This window comes from Rhamphochromis sp. 'chilingali' (genome assembly GCF_963969265.1).
Source record: "Rhamphochromis sp. 'chilingali' genome assembly, chromosome: 18".
NCBI lineage: Eukaryota > Metazoa > Chordata > Actinopteri > Cichliformes > Cichlidae > Rhamphochromis > Rhamphochromis sp. 'chilingali'.
In genome coordinates, this window is record NC_137945.1 from 3,402,303 (window position 1) to 3,419,001 (window position 16,699).

The 16,699-nt window shown below is 46.0% G+C and overlaps 1 protein-coding gene across 1 annotated transcript in view; it reads left to right on the plus strand.

Moving 5' to 3' along the window:
- The first annotated feature begins 4,701 nt into the window (after positions 1-4,701).
- Positions 4,702-16,699, plus strand: part of tnikb (TRAF2 and NCK interacting kinase b) — a 71,830-nt gene continuing 59,832 nt past the window's right edge. The window contains exons 1-2 of the mRNA XM_080864441.1: positions 4,702-5,238; positions 9,492-9,557. Of these exons, the coding sequence (XP_080720567.1) occupies positions 5,131-5,238; positions 9,492-9,557 (174 nt within the window). The 5' untranslated portion in view covers positions 4,702-5,130. The remainder of the gene's footprint in view (positions 5,239-9,491; positions 9,558-16,699) is intronic.

Genomic DNA, 16,699 nt, shown 5'->3' on the forward strand with positions numbered 1-16,699 from the left:
TTGGAAAGTATCTCACAAATCAGCAGCTGTCTCTGCGAAACAAACATCACAATGTGTAAAAGCTACAATTTTCAAAATAAAAGCTTTAAAACTGGTCGTTGTTTGTTCAGTTGACCTTTCTTAATATTATGCTCTTATCTGTTTTCCATTTAACTGGACTGCCAGGATGATCCTGCCCCAACTTGTCTCACCAGCGTAGTTCAGGTGCTGAATCTAGAACCGGTTCCACACATTTTCCCACAAAAACCGCTGGCATAGCACCACAAAACTTGCTATTCCCAAAGTTTGAATCACAACTGTCAGTGGCTATATGAGGGGGGAATGCAAAAAACTCATTAATACAAAACCTGCCTAGTAAAAAACTCCAACTTCTGTGAACTTTGGTTCTCAAAATTGTCACATTGTCACAGATGCAGTGGTGGAAATGAGGAAAAACTGGGTTCAAACAGTCGTCTTACGATTTTAGAAGAGACCTGTTGCAGGGTTTGGGAGGGAAATTAACATTTACTGTTGAAAAATCAGACGTATCAGAAAAATGAGACGCAAACCAACCACAACGAGACACAGACATCGTAAAAGAAAGACGAAAAATGACTACAGACAAACTGAAGAGCAGTATGGGAAGCAACCAAAAAGAGACAGAAAACAATTATAAAAGGCGCAAAATGGCAGAAGAGACACCAAAAAGAAAAAGAAACTGTGCAAAAAGAAGTGCCACGATGACTCAGACAAAGCAGCCACAAAGAGACACAAACTGTCTGCAAAGAACAACCACAGAAAGATCAGTCACAAGTTCCAATACTGAAGAAATCTGAACAGGTGGCAAAGAAGAAATTACAGCTCTAAAAATACACACAAGAAAAACTAAACACAAAAATATGGTTTGCTAAATATGAGCAAAGACGCCAGACACAAAACAACAACAGAAATATTGCAACACAACCACAAAGCAAGACGATAGCAAGACTGCCACAAACTAAACATAAAGTAACAATGTCCACGGAGACACAAACTGACTGCAGAGAGCAGTTGCAAGAAGATGAGAGGCAATAAACATACAACAAGACCAAAAAGAAATGTGGAAAGATCATGAGACAAAAAACCCCCCACAAAGAAACTGAAACACAAAGCAACCACAAAGAGAAAAAAGAACACAATCACAAAAAGCTCTAAAAAGTCAACCATGAAGAAACTGAAAGGACACTAACAACTAAAGGTGGCTCACAATGGCAACGAGCTTCAAAAAGGAAAATGACATGAAAGACACAACTGCAAAAACACACAGAAGCAGAGACAACAAACAAATTCCAACAGCCAATTGCCAAAAGTCCAACAAAAAGACTCAAATTGATCAAAAAGAAATGTTAAAGGACAACGAAGTCCACCAATCCAAGCAGATGACAAAGCCACAGCAAAAAAGTGGAAAATGGTAAAGAAAAGATGCTCAAAATGTCCAATAAATAAGTAAACTGGGAATAAAAACCCCTAAAACATGAAGTTGACAGTGCTGTGTAGAACAAAACTATAACAAAGAGACACAAAAACACATAAAATTAAAGGAAGGAAACATGAAGAGAACCAAAATGACTCCAGAGTGATGTCGAACAACACAAAGAGACTCTTCTTTACAGGAGGGGAAAGTGGCCCGTTACACATCCCCCCTTTTTGTTACCAATCCAAAACTCAAGCACTGCTCTCATGGACAGTTTAAAATGTTCTTAGTCCAGAATATCTGTCTGTGGGTAACAGAATCACTGCTTTAGACTCCAGACAGGAAAAAGGGAGGAAATGCAACAAGAAGACAAAAGAGAAGTTGCACTAACAGAAAATGTTTGAGCAATAAACTCGCACATGATGAAGATTTTTTATCATGCATAGGAACATAAATTTGGTGCAAACTATTAAAGGACACAGCAGAAAACCTTGCAGTAGAGTGTTTCACTGCTTGCACAACAGCTCACTCATGGTTCGGAGGGCGTGTCCTGCAGAACTCTACCTGACAATCTGTCAGTGGCTGCAGAGAGTAGTGACAGCAGGGCATGTGAAATCACGGCTGAGCTTTTCAGGCATGCGTTTAAGCATTCGACCTGGAGACAGCTTCGGGGGTGGGAGGGTGGGGTCACTGCAGCCTGGGGTTCGAGTGGGTGGAGCTACACAGGCTGAAACACGAAAGATTCCCCGGAACCCGACAGGTCAAAGAACACCAGGAGTGAAAACGCAAGGAGGAGATTTGTGTTGTTGTTAGGAAAAGTCTCCGAGCCAGGCTTCAATAAAGTAAATACAACAACATCCTCAAAAAATTGTGGGTTTTAAAAATAGTTTAAAATCTTCCAAAATGAACTAAAACTATCAACAGAATGTGAAGAAGCAGCTGTTAAAGTGGAGTAAACCAGGGCGGGGCTGGTATAATACCAAGATGTCCCAAAAGATGGAGCAGTGGAATCTTTATTTAATCAGTTAAGTCGTTAAACAAATGTTTTTATTTGCAACTGTGGCAAAGGTGAAGGAAGTCGGGGTAAACAGAAACATCATGACACACCTGGGGGTGAAAACTGCTACTAAATTAGTTACAAAAATCTCCTTTGAAGTGACCTTCAGCTGGCGGCTGAATGAGATACCAGCAGCAGCCAAGATGGTGCTGGTGGAGTCAGTTCAGACATTTGGGTGAATGATTCAGACGCTGAGTGTTAGGTGTGGCTGTGTGCAGGCAGGAATAGGACCCAAGGTGCAGACTCCGGAGACAGACGTGAACTCAAAAAAAGGCTTTAATTTAATACTCAAAATATAACAAAACTAAAAAAACTCAAAACAAACTTAAACTAGAGAAATGACAGAACACACAGCTAAGAAAACGGTAGATCGCGACACAGACACAGAGAAACACTGGGCTTAAATACACAGGGGGAGCAATCAGGGAATGGGTAACAGGAGGGAAACACAGCTGGGGCAAATCAGAACTGACGAGACCAAAGAAGCGTAAACTGAACACACTGAGAAAAGACAGAGACCTTCAAAGTAAAACAGGAAACACATAACACAGACTGAACAAAGACACAGCCTCACATGTAGGCACTACAGAGGGAACAGAGACGTGGGACCAGGGCAGACACAAACACTGACTGGACACGGGGATATAGAAACTAAGGATACACATAGACGCGAACTAGACAAGGGGATGCAGGTGATAGGGGAGACAGAGCAACTAAAGAAGACAGAGACATAAACCATAAGACAGAACTCAAAGAAACCAAAAACTAGAAAATATAAATAATATCATAAACTCAAAAACCCTGGGTCAACGACCCAGGCATCCTAACACTGAGTGATACCGAGGACACGGTTAGAGAGTCAGCTGTGAGGAAACATGAGAGACAAGCGCTGGGGTTAGCCAGCAGGCAGTGAGTGCACTGAGTGAGGAGACAGTGACGGATGATTCTCTCCAAAATGAAGCAACAAAAATTCAGAAACGCTAAAATCTTAAATCACCTGAGCATCGGGCCAAAGCAAAACTATGGGAAGGAAACTGCAGCGAGGTGCGTCTGTGCAATGACCAGCTAGCTTAGCAGCTGATTATTTAGCACTCCAGTCTCTGGTGTGGAGATTTCTGGTGTCATCACTAACACTATTCAGGATCTGTGTGGGCACACAGGCACAGACTAAGATTCAGGACCCTTAGCATCAACATGTTCAGTTCCAGATGCACAGTAATCATATAATGTCATAGATTGTGTGTTTTGTGTGTGGTGTGTACTGAATGAGGCCAGTAAAGTCTACTCTGCTCTTTTTCTAGCCCCAGGCGATGGGGGCAGCCACAAAACGGGAATGGAGCTTCAAAATGGTTGATTATGAGCACCAGGGTGGCTCCATGTGCATCTTTTATATACAGTCTGTGGGAGTTATTGACGAGGCAGACGATTCTGCCACTCGAGGTAGCAAAAAGTAAAACGAAGGCAGACAGTTACCACACACCCTTTGTTTCTTCTACTGTTTTTGATAAATACACGCAGAACTGCTCCTTACTATTTCTTTCTGTATTCATTCCTTCAGTCTTTGTTTTTATGCTGAAAAATAAATAAAAAGTATTGAAGTTTTAACAATTTTTAAAACTGTTTTTAAAAATATAGATCAAGCGACACAACACGAAGCGTGATTTATGGAGTTTGTTGCGCGTGTTGTGCATTTTTCTACAAAATAAAGCTGTTTTATTTAAAAAAGAAATACTTTTCACCCAGATGGTTAGAGAGTCTTCAGGATATACCCTGAGAAGCTTCTGTTTGACATCTTCTGAACGATCTGAAGCTTTCCTCTGCTGCTGGTCCGGAGGCACAAACTGGGACCAGCCTAAGCAGAGAGGCCGCTAATGTCCCCACTTAAGTGTCCCTTTGATGTGACATTAGGGCAGAAATGGGTCTTGGAAAAGTCCCATGTGGGCTCTATGAAAGCCGCTCTGGCAGCGGACACACAAAAGGGCAGGGCCCCTCCTGTGTGTGCTGACATTTAACGCTTGAGGGTTTTTCTTGTGTCTGAGCTGATTAGCGCTAAAATAATACAGGAACAGTCAGCTGTGTCAATGTGTCTTCTTTTCACCTTTGCACTGAAGGTGTGTGTGTGTGTGTGTGTGTGTGTGTGTGTGTGTGTGTGTGTGTGTGTGTGTGTGTGTGTGTGTGTGTGTGTGTGTCATTGTGGGCGTCTCTGTGAGTAGCGCAGCCTTCTCTCGTCAGGCCACTCCCGGGAAGCGCACTGCTGCTCCGCCTCGCACACGGACGCACGGACGCTGTCCTCGCGCGCCTCGGCTGCTGTGCGCTCTTCTCCGTCCGCGCGCGTCTTCTCCTCTTTCTACTGTCCGGATCTAGGGGGGGCGGGGGTGTCGAGGTGGAGGCATGTAGCAGAGGATCCACGGCGCAGAGCGAGCAGCATGTAGCAGCACCTGGAGCTCCGCGAACATCGCCCGCCTCCCTCCTCCTCCGGCTCCTCTGCCCTGCCGGAGCGCTCGTTGCTCCTCTCGGGCTGAAGCATCGCCTGCACCGGGATCTTTCCGAGGATTTTTTTTCTGTAGGGGTGGGTGGGGGGTTTGTTTACTGCACGGGAGTGTGAGCGTGTTCCTCCCCGCCGCTCTGCACCTCTCGGTCGATGGTCGTTGGGGAAGCTTCCATCTTGAGTCCCGTGTCTACCGAGAGAACCATGGCGAGCGACTCCCCGGCACGGAGTCTGGACGAGATAGACCTGTCTGCACTACGGGTAAATGTGTCCCTGCGTGTGTGATGAGCTGTCTGTGCCTGTGCGCGTGCGTGTGAGTTAGCCGAACACCTGTGCCCCCTCCTCCTTTTCTCCTTCTTCTCCTCTCCATCCTCACCGGTTATGGATGCGTCTCTGTGCCTTCCTCTCCTTTCTTGCTTCTGCCGTGCTTGCGCGTGCACACGAGTTACACTGTGCTGTATGCGGGGGGGCTGTGATGCTCGTGATTGAGGAAATCACATCGGATATCAGAGTGTGGGCTCAGGCAGCCTCCTGTTGTTGTTTGTTCCTTTTTTATTTATTCTAAACAATTGGGACGCGATGTAACGACGCTCCGAGCTGTGTGCGTGCACCAACCCCGTACGCACACACACCTGCGCGTGCGCACGGCAGCAAGTAGAGGCTGCTGTGTCTGTGGTATGTGGGGCAGATGTTAAGCTGCCTGCTCATTGACACTTTCACAGCACACACAGATACGGAGGCTTGTGGTGCACGCGCTCACTTGCTTCACTCGTGCACGCGCGTTTTGCTCTAGGTTTCTCACTCTAACACACACACACACTCACACACACACCGTGAATAATAGCGACGATAACCGCAACAGGAGCGAGTTCCGCCATTTCGCGATGTTGTGGCGACAGCAGCAGCAGCAGCGTGCACTGTGTGCAAGGGGTTATGTGCGTGCACGTGCGCGCGCCCCCGCCAGGATGTGAGATGTGCAGAAGGAGACAGTGCAGGAATGTGAGAGTGTGTGTGTGAGAGGAAAACTAATGATAGAATCACATTTGTATAAACTTTCTTATTTTTTAATTCAGTGTGTGTGTGTGTGTGTGTGTGTGTGTGTGTGCGTGTGTGTGCGTGTGTGTGTGTGAGGCACAGCTCCCCTTTCTTCGACGCTTATGCAACACAGATGTACCTGCAGAGTAACGATCAAGTCTGGACATGATCGACCGGGTGGGACTGCAAGCCTGTGTGTCTTTGTATCTGTAAAAGGCGCACGCACAGACACGCACATCGCTGGGATAAATAAAGACAGAGGAGTCTGTGTGTGTTTTCTTGTAAAAATCCTTTGCAGCCTCCATGAGTAGCTGAAATTAGGTCACCCAGGACGCAGCAGATAGAGCTGTGGGGGGGGGGGGGGGGGGGGGGGGGGGGGGGTTGCGTGACGCAAAGCCTGTCGCAAGCACACTCACACTAGCACACTTCCTGTTTCTGCAGAGTCCCAAATGATCTTGTGTGATCCCCTCCTCCTATAGGCAAACCTGCTTCCTCCTCCTGGATGCTCAGGCTGGGGTTAAGCTCCTCTGATAGCTCCGGTCAGATGTTGTATTAATAGCTGTTTGAGGCTCACATGGGGACGTAACCTTGGCGTCTGTCACATTCCATTATTTTACAGTCGCCTGCCTGAAATGGGGCTGAGTCAGGAGGGTGAGGTGGAGGGTGGCTTTGTAGATTTGACGCCGGCTGGCGGAAACAGGACAGGTGAGACGGTCGGGGACATTTGAATGAAAGGGGATCGTGTCAACCGAAAGGAGCGCGGTCAAAATCACAGCTGTGCATCGGCTGCAGGCAGCATCGTGGTGTTCATGAAACAGTGCAGTCGTGGATGTTTCAGAGACCACAGCCCCTGAGATCAGGCAGCAAAGGTCCAAAAATCATCCTGCAGATGGAAGGAGACACAAAACGCACAGCGCTGCTTTTTATCTCCATCGTCTCTGTGGGTCTCTGTGGCTATTTTGTGTTTCTTTGTGATCATTTTGAGTCTCCTCGTGGTTATTTTAAATTTCTTGGTGTTTTTTTTTATTCTTCTTGGTATTCTTGAGAAGCTTTGTGGTCGTTTTGTGTCTCTCTTTGGTTGTTTTTGTCTGTTTATGATCCCTTTGAGTCTCTTCCTGGTTGTTTTGTGTTTCTTTGTTGTACTGAGTGTGTTTGACATTTTGCAGCTGAAGCCCACAGGCCTCCTGACCCCTTGAGTCTTGAGCCCAGTTGAATCATTTAGTAATCCACTCATTCTTTATAAGACAGTCAGTGCCGTCTCCTCTGGTGTCTCAGCAGTATCCGCTTAGCCGCTCAGCTTTTGAGAAGAAGTCCCAAAGTTCAGTGGTTATGCCCAAAAGTAGACGTGGAACACTGACGCTGTTTAATCCAGTAGTTTGGATTAACCTGAGATCCCTAGAAATGTTCGTCAAAATGACTCGATTTATGCAGAAAAACCTGTAGCTTGAGGCTGAACCGGTTTGTCTTAGCTAGAGGTTTGTTTACACCCAGCGTGAGCGTCTATATGTTCCAAAGATGTTTTTCTCAGCCAATGAGTGAGCAGAGTGATGTCTTACAAAGGAATGAGAACAATGACAGCTTATTCACGTTGTTCTTTTGGGTTTCCACTGTGGTTTTGCTGCACTGTTGAATTTGCAGAAGTGGAGATGATACCTGTGGCAGACAATGGTCTCGGCCCTGCTGCATCGTTTTGCGTTCACAGAGCTGCAGCGGCACTCAGCTCGTGTACGCAGTGCTCCAGTGTAACAGGCTACAGTTTAAAGAAGGGGTTAGCGAAGGAAAACCTCGAATCCTGAGAGGATTAATTAGAGGTAAAAGGAATATTTCTGGTGCACAGCTCATGAGTTTCCTCAAATATGTGCAGGAGGTGTAGCGATGACTCTGTTGTGGAAAATGCTGGTCCCCAGCTGCAGACTGCTTGTGGATGCAAACTTGTGTTTTACATGTCAGTGTGAAATCTCATTAGCCGCCCCTCAGGTTAAATGCAGACCTTTGTTTCTGTAGCTTTTCCCCTCATTTGCCATCCAAATTTCTTCTTCACGTCAGGTGTTTGTCATACATGTGTGGTCTCACGGCTGGTAAAAGCTGTGCACAGGTGTGTGTGGATGCACGCTAGGCTCGTTCCTCCAGGATTAGATGTGCTTCTGTTTGACCTTGACTGAAAAGGAACACTGCTTTTTAAGCTAATCCCCTTCAGGAGGCTCTGCTGTAACAGTCCCAACGCTCTCCTGTGGCCTACTGTACACCAACACACACAGACACGCATGCACGCACACGCAGGTGTGCTAATACCAAACACGCACCACTCAGGTATGCTTAAAGATCGACGTGTGTGTTTTGGGAGGTTTGCTGAATTTGAATAAACCTGAATATAAGATTATCTTGTGTGTGTGTTTATATGTGGGTGGGATTTGACCTGTGTGGGTTGTACCTGTATGTGTACCATGTGTTAGTAGTTGCGTTATAATAAGAAATAAACACATTTTTTTACATTTCAAGGGAAGATTTAAAACCAAATGCACGGTTTTCTCTGGGCTGATTTGACCCGTCTGCATTGATTTGGTGTGCCCAGTTTTGGAGACGCTCTCTGTCTCCTGACTGCAGTGGAAACGGCTCCTGTGGCACCCAAAGAATCTCTTTTTTCAAAATGTCCGCAGGAACTACTTTTTCTTCAGAACTCCACCTGACAGTCGGATCACTGTGCAGAAGGAAGTGGTGAGAGGTTTGTCTTGCCTTTGCCTGAACCATGGTGTTAGTCAGCTGTGTGCTTCTTTTAGTTCCATAGAAAGGAAATAGTTTTGAGTGAACAGCTCAGCTGAGGGTGCTCCCCTTAATGTTTCCATCACGAAGCTCTTTCAAACTATTACACTTCTAGGAGCAAGTCCTTCCACTTGGCTGCCATCTTGGTCAGGTATTTTGAAGTTCTTTATCAACGTACGTTTCCCATTAATGGTAGATTTAACCATCAGTGTGGTGTACTGAATGAATTGATTAAGGTGTTCAGTGGCAATGTTAGGTTTCCAGTATTCAGGAAGCAGTAAAACGTGACATTAACAGGAATAGATCTGAATAATGTGTGCTTTTTCCACACAGTCCACCCGAAACTATAATCTAACTTTTCTGTGGCAAGATGAGAGATCGCAAAGTGAGATTCTGGTGAATAAGAGGCATATCTGGCTCTGCCGAATGAATCGAGTCTGTAAGAGTAATGCAGAGGTTATCTACTGAAGGACTAATAACAGTGTGGTGACAGTGGGAGGCTTTTTACAGGGTAATACCACAGGTATGCATTGCTCAGTCACCCTTTTAATGAGTGCATGCATGAAGGTCAGATTCCACTTTGAATGGCTTCATCCTTCTTCTGTCCTGCTCAGCTGTGAACCACAGTTAAGTTCTCCTGAATAACGTTGTGCTTTTTGTTCCTTCTCTTCCCTCTTTAACCTCTACCTCCCACTCTCCTGTCTCTCTTTCACACCCAGGACCCAGCTGGTATCTTTGAGCTGGTCGAACTGGTTGGGAATGGCACCTATGGGCAGGTCTACAAGGTAAGGCAGTGTGCAAAAACAGGCTTTTTCCTTTTCCTTGATTGTGTGGAATTAAATCCATGATGAGAGGCAGTAGCAATGGCAGAGCCATTTTTATTTTTCATCAGTCACAGCTCTAAAAAGAAACCCTTAGTCTCAACTTGTACGGGCCCTTTGTGTTGCCCCTCAAGTCATCTCTAAAACTGAAAAGACTTTTTAGCTCCTTTCTTTTTAAGCAACCCCCGGGGAGGTTTTCTTCTGATTGGCCAGCTTCTGGAAACCTCCAGAGGGGCAGCACCCAGTGATTTCTGATCTGCTACCCTGCTCACGTTGACTACTATTGAAAAAGGAACTTAAAATCTTGAAGCTTTAGATTTGTTTACCCGTATATCTGAAATTACATCATCATGTATGCAATAAGGAAACAGATAATTGTTCGCTTTTAATGTAAATACCAATAGCAAGAATCGTTTTCCTGATATTAACAATTCTGCGGCTGTTTTGTATTCACAAGTCGACGAGGGCGGAAGGAGGGGTCAGTAAAAATTTGACTTTAAAAGCAGGAAGCTGCTGCTGTTTCCTACCAGTTTGTTTCCTCGTAATGGTCAACCACTAACCTCAGAGTGTTTCACAGAATATAATAAAATGTTTTCATGTGTCAGTGATTTGTTCTGCTGAACGTGGTGTTAGATTAATTACATTTTGTCCCGTAACTCTGAGAACCACTGAAGGCAAAAAGCTGCCCTACTTTTTTACTGTTGCTGCTGCTCGCCTTGTTTGTAAATGTTGTCTTTTTTTATTGTGATGTGAGCTTTGAGAGACTGAGTAAGAAGTCACGCCATTAGCTCCTCCGTTGTCTCTAAAACAAGCTCTCACAAATGTCATCCCGTCTCATTTTTGACTAAAACTGAAGTTACTACTGACTTTCTCTTAAGACGCCCACGCTGGCTGTAAAAGCAGAGAGGCTGTGTGTGTGCGTGTGTGTGTGTGTCTGCGTGCGTGTAGTCTCACTTTGAAAGCAATTAACACACTCAGACGTGTCTGCTGATGCACACAGAGCTGCAACAAACTCGTTCCGTCTGCTGGATGTTCTGTATTGATCGTTTCAACGAGGTGACGCCTCCTGTGTGGAAATGATTGATAGAACGAAATTAACCTGTGCTCGTTCTCAAGGCATCGTGGGTAAATTAAGACCTTGTGTAAAGCAGGAGACACCCTGCTTGTTTCAGCAGCGGCACAGAGCAGAGGTTACACTAAAAAAACATCTGAGCAAACTTTAATAATGGTTCAAAGATGAAGTTTTATGTTCTTATTACCCTTCATATATTTTAACTGGAGAAACCACACAACTGGAACACCAGTAGCAGCAAGGAGTCCAATGCATGCCATCCTACTGTTATAACAGCATCTATTGCACATGCTGCACAGCTGTAGCATTCCTATTTGAAAACTTATAAAAGGTAATGAAGATCAGCCAAACGTGTGCAGGCAGCGCGGTGCACAGCGGGGATTGGGAGCAGTGTTGCTCAGGTTTAAAAAGTAATTACTTACTACTTACTGATTACTTCTCCAAAAAAGTAATCCTGTTCCTTTACTGATTACGTATTTTAAAAAGTAATTAGTTACTTAGTTACTTTTGAAAAACAAAATGAATACGTAATAAAGCAATAGGCCTTTCAGCCCAATTCTATTTTTTCTGCATAATCCATCATATAAAATCTAAAAATCATTTTATTAGTTTTAATCTATTAAAATAGTACACATCGCATTAAGCAAAAATGAAATTATATGCAACAGTCTCTGACTTGAAGAAATTGTTTAGCATTTAAACGTATGTTCTGCATATTCCAGTATATAAAATTAATGCTTTGTGTTTACTCTCACTCTTTCAAATAGATGCAAGTAAAACACAGAGAAAAAAATAAAATTAAAAAAAGAAGCAAAGTCATGTGGTTGGAGTCATTTATTTGTGATGCGTTCAATGGCAGGAAATTAGTGCAGGAAATTACTCTGGGTTACAGTTAGCTACGTCATATGTGTTGGTGAGTGTGCGCTTGGTGTTCAGTAAAGGAACACCTGGGCTTTGGCGTCATATCTCTGTCATGCTGGAGTCATGCAAGCGAGGCTGCACTTCCTCCTCAATCCCACAGCCAAGTTTCTGTTGGAAAACCTTCAGACGTCTAATCACTGAGTCATAACTTTGCAGACGAACAGTGACAACAATGCTGAAGATGATGACAAATGCATATTTAAACATTCCCACCAGAAATAATGAAAGGAAAACTACTAGAAACTGTTTATACAAATACAGACAGGTAGGAATGACTACTTTAACAAGTGTTACGAGCTAAATAATCTGGGTAATTCATTGATGTATTGCACGCTGAATTTGATCACAGCCCAATGTCCTGTATTTGCCAATAAAACAAAAAAAAAGCTTTTTCATATAAAAGAATAAGCCAAAAAATAAAATCAAAGACTCAGCAGCACTGACTCCGGTCGTTCTTAATTCTTTTTTCACCTGTTTAGCAGGAGTGGGGCGGGTGGAGGTTTGCCCGGTGCCACAGCAGTCATGTCCGTGGGGGGAGCCGGTGGTTTCTCTGTGAATGTCACATTCCCGTGGCAGCGTGCTCGGTGCTTGCTCAGATTTGAAGTTTAGGTGGAGTTTATTTTCGTTGTGCTTTTTACAGTCAGTTACAATAACTCGTACTGCGTGCTAGCTAGCATGACGGAGTTTCTATACAGCTGGGTGGTGCTATGATGTTACTGATAGTGAGCTTTATTTTATTAATAAGGTTCGTTAGTAGAGTTGCCAACGGCTCCTTAAAAAATGGAATGGTCCCTCATTCAGAGAAAATATTACGCGTTTCGTTTTGAGCTGAAAAGGAAAACAGTTTGGAAAAAGACTGTACAAAAGGGTTAGGTTTGTGTATGGGATTTCCTATGCCCCCTGAATGCACCATCGGGGTGCATGTCCGCAACTTTAGTTCAGAGACAAACGGCAGCTGAACAACGGACAGTGTGTGCGTTCATAAGACCGTAAGTTAATGTTTTACTTCACTCAGTTATGTTGGTGTTCAGCCATGAGTGTATTTGATGACTTACCAGCATCTCTCACATGATGATCAGGGCAAGCATTCTACTCATCCTGAAATTCTCCAATATATTCATCAAATGAAAGAGGAACACAATCAACTCCGACTAGGTGTGCAACGCCTGACAGAATTGATCTCTAGCTCACCTGTACTAGCTCCACAGCATGCCACATCACGGTCTGAGGATGGGACGTCAACCACACCTGCCCACACTAGTAAGCTGGTGCCAATCAAAGGTCAGAAGAGCCCACATCAGCCTGAAAGTGCTCCACAGGTGCCATTTGGGGATGAGTCTCAACATCCAAAGGACAGCCAGCATGGCCTGATTGAGGAGCTCACCCACAGTCTAAATGACGCAGATCTTGACAGGGAGCGCAGCGCACAGTCACCATCACCTTCAGTCGACTCATGCCCTGAATCTCAAGATTTTCTTTCACCAATGACACCAGGTGAGAGGCCCTCTCCACTTCAAGCGTCAGCAGCAAGGGGACGGTCACCGTATCATGCAGGCCAAAGAAGGGTTGACGAGGTGTATGCTCGTCGCCACGGGAACTGCAGTCAGCCTGCCACTCCTCCTAGATTGCCAAGGCTAGGGGCCTGCTATGAAGATGATCCATACTACAGACAAGATGACAGGCATCCTACCCCTGGTCACCCAAGCTGCCCTGACAGTCACTATCGTTCTCCTTATGGATATGGGTATCAGGATTCGAGTTATCCGTACAGGCGCTGTGGTAACTATCCAGATGACCGCCGACAGTGTCCAACCGATCGCCTGCAACCAGGTGGGTGCCCTCAGACACCACTCTCTCTCAGCAGAGCCCAACCGATAGAGACTTATCGTGGACCTCAACCAACGATCCCCGACCTTGTGCACGAGGACCCACGTGAGTTTGCAAGATTAAAGCTAGCTCTAGATAACATACTTCCACTTGATGCTCCTGAACACTTCAAGTTCCAAATCTTGACAGATCACCTTAAGTGTGAAGATGCACTACTTGTAGCTGACTCATACAGTAACAGTCCATTCCCATTTGCTGACACCATGAGAGCACTTACAGAAATGTATGGGCAACCTCAACATCTGGCCTTAAAAAGGATTACCAAACTGATGGATGGACCCAACATTAGGAGTGGTGACATCAGAGCCTTCAAGTCTTTTGCACTACAAGTCCGTGCGCTAGTCGGTATGTTACACCAGTTGGGAGAACAAGGTCGGACAGAGTTGAGGTGTTGACAACTGTTTGCAGAGCCTCCCATCAGAAGGCCAAGCCAAGGAGTTGGTGGATCGCCTGCAGTCTCTCCTCTTGGAGGGTGGATTTGAACTACGACAATGGGCTAGCAATGTCCACACGGTCATCAGCCACCTACCAGTTGAATCCCAGTCAGAGGGTAGCGTTCTCTGGCTCTCCCAGGAGTCAGCTGATCCGCAAGAGCGCACTCTAGGACTCGTATGGCACTGTAAGACTGATGCACTCCGGTACAAGCATCAGCAGAGCATCAGTTCAGAGCCAACAATGCGCAACATTTATCGGCTGCTCGCCCAGCAGTATGATCCTCTCGGGTTTCTTATTCCATATACAACCAGGGCAAAGGTCATCGTGCAACACCTCTGGGACAAGAAAAGAGGATGGGATGATCCTCACTTACCTGAGAATCTGCTCCACGCCTGGCGTTTGTGGGAAAGTGAACTCAGCCAGCTCTCACAGATAACGCTGCCGAGATGCTACACTGACTCACGCTCGGATTGTAGTCACAGCCATCGAAGCCTTCATGTGTTCTGTGATGCCTCTGAGCGTGCCTATGGGTCTGTGGCATATCTACGGACCGACCAAGGAGAAGGAAAGGTCCAGGTGGCTTTCTTGGCTGCGAGGTCGAGAGTTGCACCCAAGAAGCAACTCTCAATTCCAAGGCTAGAGTTGTGTGGAGCCCTTACAGGAGCACAGCTGGCTTCTGTTCTGAAGAAAGAACTGACCCTTGACATCCAAGATGTGGTGTTCTGGACAGACTCGACCACAGTGCTTAACTGGCTCCATTCAGATTCATGCAGATATAAAGTCTTTGTGGGAACCAGAGTTGCAGAGGTACAAGAACTCTCTGCTGCAGCATCTTGGCGGTACGTGGACTCAGGAACCAATCCAGCAGACGATATCACAAGAGGGAAAACTGTGGCTCAGCTTGCTGGTGCGAATCGCTGGAGCCGGGGGCCACCATTTCTTCAGCTGCCACCCAGCCTTTGGCCACAAGCACCGGTGGGAGAAGCTAAGGAGGAAGTGGAGGAGCTGAAGAAGCCAGTGTTCTGTGGTCTGCTTACTGGATCCGCTAGTCCAGCGATACCTGACATCAAACAGTTCAGCACATATGAGGAACTCCTGAAAGCCACTGCTCGATTGATGCACAGGGCGGCTAATGACACCAGTCACCCTGATGCTGATGACTTTAAAAGGGCAGAGCTGGCCCTGCTTAGACATTCTCAGATGGAGAGCTTCCCGAGAGAATTCACATTACTTAAATCAGAGAAGCTGATTCCATCCAGTAGCAGGCTAATTACCCTCGCTCCTGAGTATGACAAGGCTTCTGACTTGATTAGAGTTGGAGGTCGACTCCGCAGATGCGAAGGCCTGAGCCCTGAGGTACTACACCCTGTACTTCTAGAGCCTGCTCACCCAGTTACGAAGCTTCTAATCCAGCGATGTGACAATAAGCTCAACCACCCGGGAGCTGAACGTGTTTTCGCTGAGTTGCGCTGGAAATACTGGATCTTAAGGGGGAGAGAAGCAGTCAGAAGACATCAGCATTACTGTCCCGAATGCAAGAAGTGGAGAGGTCAACCAGAGGTCCCGAAAATGGCAGATTTGCCACCCTCAAGTTTGAGGCTCTTCCGACCTGCTTTCTATTCGACTGGAATGGACTGCTTCGGCCCTATGCTCATTAAAGTGGGTCGGCGCACAGAAAAGAGGTGGGGCATCCTTTTCAAGTGTCTTACTACTCGAGCAGTTCACCTGGATCTGCTGGTAAACATGGATGTTGACTCCTTCTTGATGTCACTCAGACGGTTCATAGCCCGTAGAGGGAAGCCGTTTGAACTCCGTTCGGACCAGGGTACTAACTTTCGAGGTGCAAGTAAGGAACTACAAGAAGCATTCATCGCCCTAACGCCAGATCTTAGACAGCAACTGGCAGCAGAACAGATCCGATTCTGTTTCAATCCCCCTAGTGCTCCACACTTTGGAGGGTCTTGGGAGAGAGAGGTGCGATCTGTGAAAACCGCTCTGCGCACCACGTTGGGAGCGCAGATAGTGTCAGAGGAAGTGCTGAGGACTGTCCTGCTTGAGGTGGAGAGTATACTCAACTCCAGGCCTTTGGGTTATGTTTCTTCAGACATCGCAGACCCAGATCCCATCACGCCCTACTCTTTGTTGATGGGGCGGCCAGATTGCTCTCTACCCCAAGTGTTCTATCCAGAATCCGAGCTGCTCAGTCGTAAGAGATGGAGACACACTCAAGTCCTGGCTGACCAATTCTGGAAGCACTTCATACGGCATTTTATTCCCACCTTGCAACCACGGCAGAAATGGCACAAGGACACAGACAACATTGCAGTTGGATCTGTGGTTCTCATTGTTGATCAGCAGACCCCACGAGCGCTCTGGCAAGTAGGAACCGTGAAAACTATCTTACCGGGGGCCGATGATCGTGTCAGAGCTGCAGTCGTTCAAGTAAAGGACCTAACTTACACTCGCCCGGTGGCACGGCTCATCAGGTTGCCTGTTCTACCCCAGGATTCTGCTTAGGTGCAGAGGACATTCCATCGAGGTCAAATTTGTACACCAAATTTGGGGGCGGCTGTACAAAAGGGTTAGGTTTGTGTATGGGATTTCCTATGCCCCCTGAATGCACCATCGGGGTGCATGTCCGCAACTTTAGTTCAGAGACAAACGGCAGCTGAACAACGGACAGTGTGTGCGTTCATAAGACCGTAAGTTAATGTTTTACTTCACTCAGTTATGTTGGTGTTCAGCCATGAGTGTATTTGATGACTTACCAGCAGTTTCTGCTTCTGTTTAA